The following is a 1,251-nucleotide window of genomic DNA, read 5'->3' on the forward strand; positions in this document are numbered from 1 at the left end:
GTGGCGGCCGTTGGGCTCGGGCAGCGGAGGCTCACCCCTGGCGGAGCCGGGCCTCCGCGGCAGCCGCACGGCCCTGCCAGCTCAAACCCTGCCAGGCACGTCCTAGACCCGCACCCACTGGATGACCGCAGCCGCCGCTAGCCCCGGCCGCTTCCCTTGGCCGGAGGGGCACATCGTGCACCCCAGGGGCTTCGACCCGGCCGTACAGCCGGCGTCCCACAACCAAGGGCTCAAGGCTCAGCAGGCCCGCCTGCGCTTGAGCATGTACGGGATCGAGCTGCGCAAACTCCTCACCGCTCTGCAGACGTACGTGAGCACTCAGGTGCAGAACCGCCCGTCCACCGTTGGCGGGGCTCTGCAGCACGCGCTCACCTGCTTTGAGGGCGACGACCAGGCGCATGTGAGCGGCTCCATGCACCTCATCGCGGGCGATCTCATGCACGCGCTCCCCCCAGACCAGCGTTACGACGGTGCTTACCTGCACCCGGACCAGGCAGGCGCCGTCGGGGCTGTCATCGCTTACAGCGTGCGGTCGCACTTGTACAAGAGGCAGCCCGAGCGGGATGTGACCGTCCTGCGTGCTATCCGCGGGACGCTGTAACAATCCTAATCCTAATCCTAATCCTATCCGCCAGGGGCAGGATTCCGCCACCTGCGCGCGGGTGGACCGATGGGAGCCCCCGAGCGAGGCCTTGGAGCGGTTCATGATGCTCGCCCGCGACCCCCGCGTCCAGACACGCGTCTCCGTGACGGATATGCTCAACCTGATCGGCAACATGCTGCACAGGCACCTCAACCAAGACTGGCGCCTGATCCGGCAGATGCACATGAGCGGGCGCGTAGCCACCGACAATGACCACGCGGCCATGCTGGGTGCGCTTGAGACAGAGGCCAAGCACATCTTGGACGAGGCGTGGGACGCTTACCTCGCCCACCTCCCCGAGGGTGACCAACGCGCCCAGCTGGAGCCTGAGCCCGCCGCAGCAGCCGTTCCCCGGCGGCCGCACGGCCCCCGTGCGGCTGCGGACGCCACCCTCACAGAGGGGGATGAGGGGGAGGACCCCACGGCTGCTGCGCTGGCCGCCCTGGCGACCCTTGCGGCTGCCGCAGCGGTGCCGGCCGACCGCCAGCGTCTCAATGGTATTCTTGCAGCAGCAGCCGGCGCCAGCTCCGCCCCGCCTCCCGCCGTCGCGGCGCCCGCGGGAGGGGCCGTGCAGCGTACGACCGCACGCGCCGCCCCCCCGCAAGATC

The 1,251-nt window shown here is 69.9% G+C and overlaps 1 protein-coding gene across 1 annotated transcript; it reads left to right on the top strand.

Annotated features, from left to right (window-relative positions):
- Positions 1 to 121: 121 nt before the first annotated feature.
- On the top strand, positions 122 to 526 carry MNEG_16721 (hypothetical protein; the record flags this gene model as incomplete). Its single annotated transcript, XM_014034809.1, has 1 exon — positions 122 to 526. A coding segment is annotated over one exon (405 nt), but the record flags the coding sequence as incomplete, so codon positions are not given.
- Positions 527 to 1,251: the final 725 nt, after the last annotated feature.

This window comes from Monoraphidium neglectum, assembly GCF_000611645.1.
Source record: "Monoraphidium neglectum strain SAG 48.87 unplaced genomic scaffold scaffold06708, whole genome shotgun sequence".
NCBI classification, from domain to species: domain Eukaryota; kingdom Viridiplantae; phylum Chlorophyta; class Chlorophyceae; order Sphaeropleales; family Selenastraceae; genus Monoraphidium; species Monoraphidium neglectum.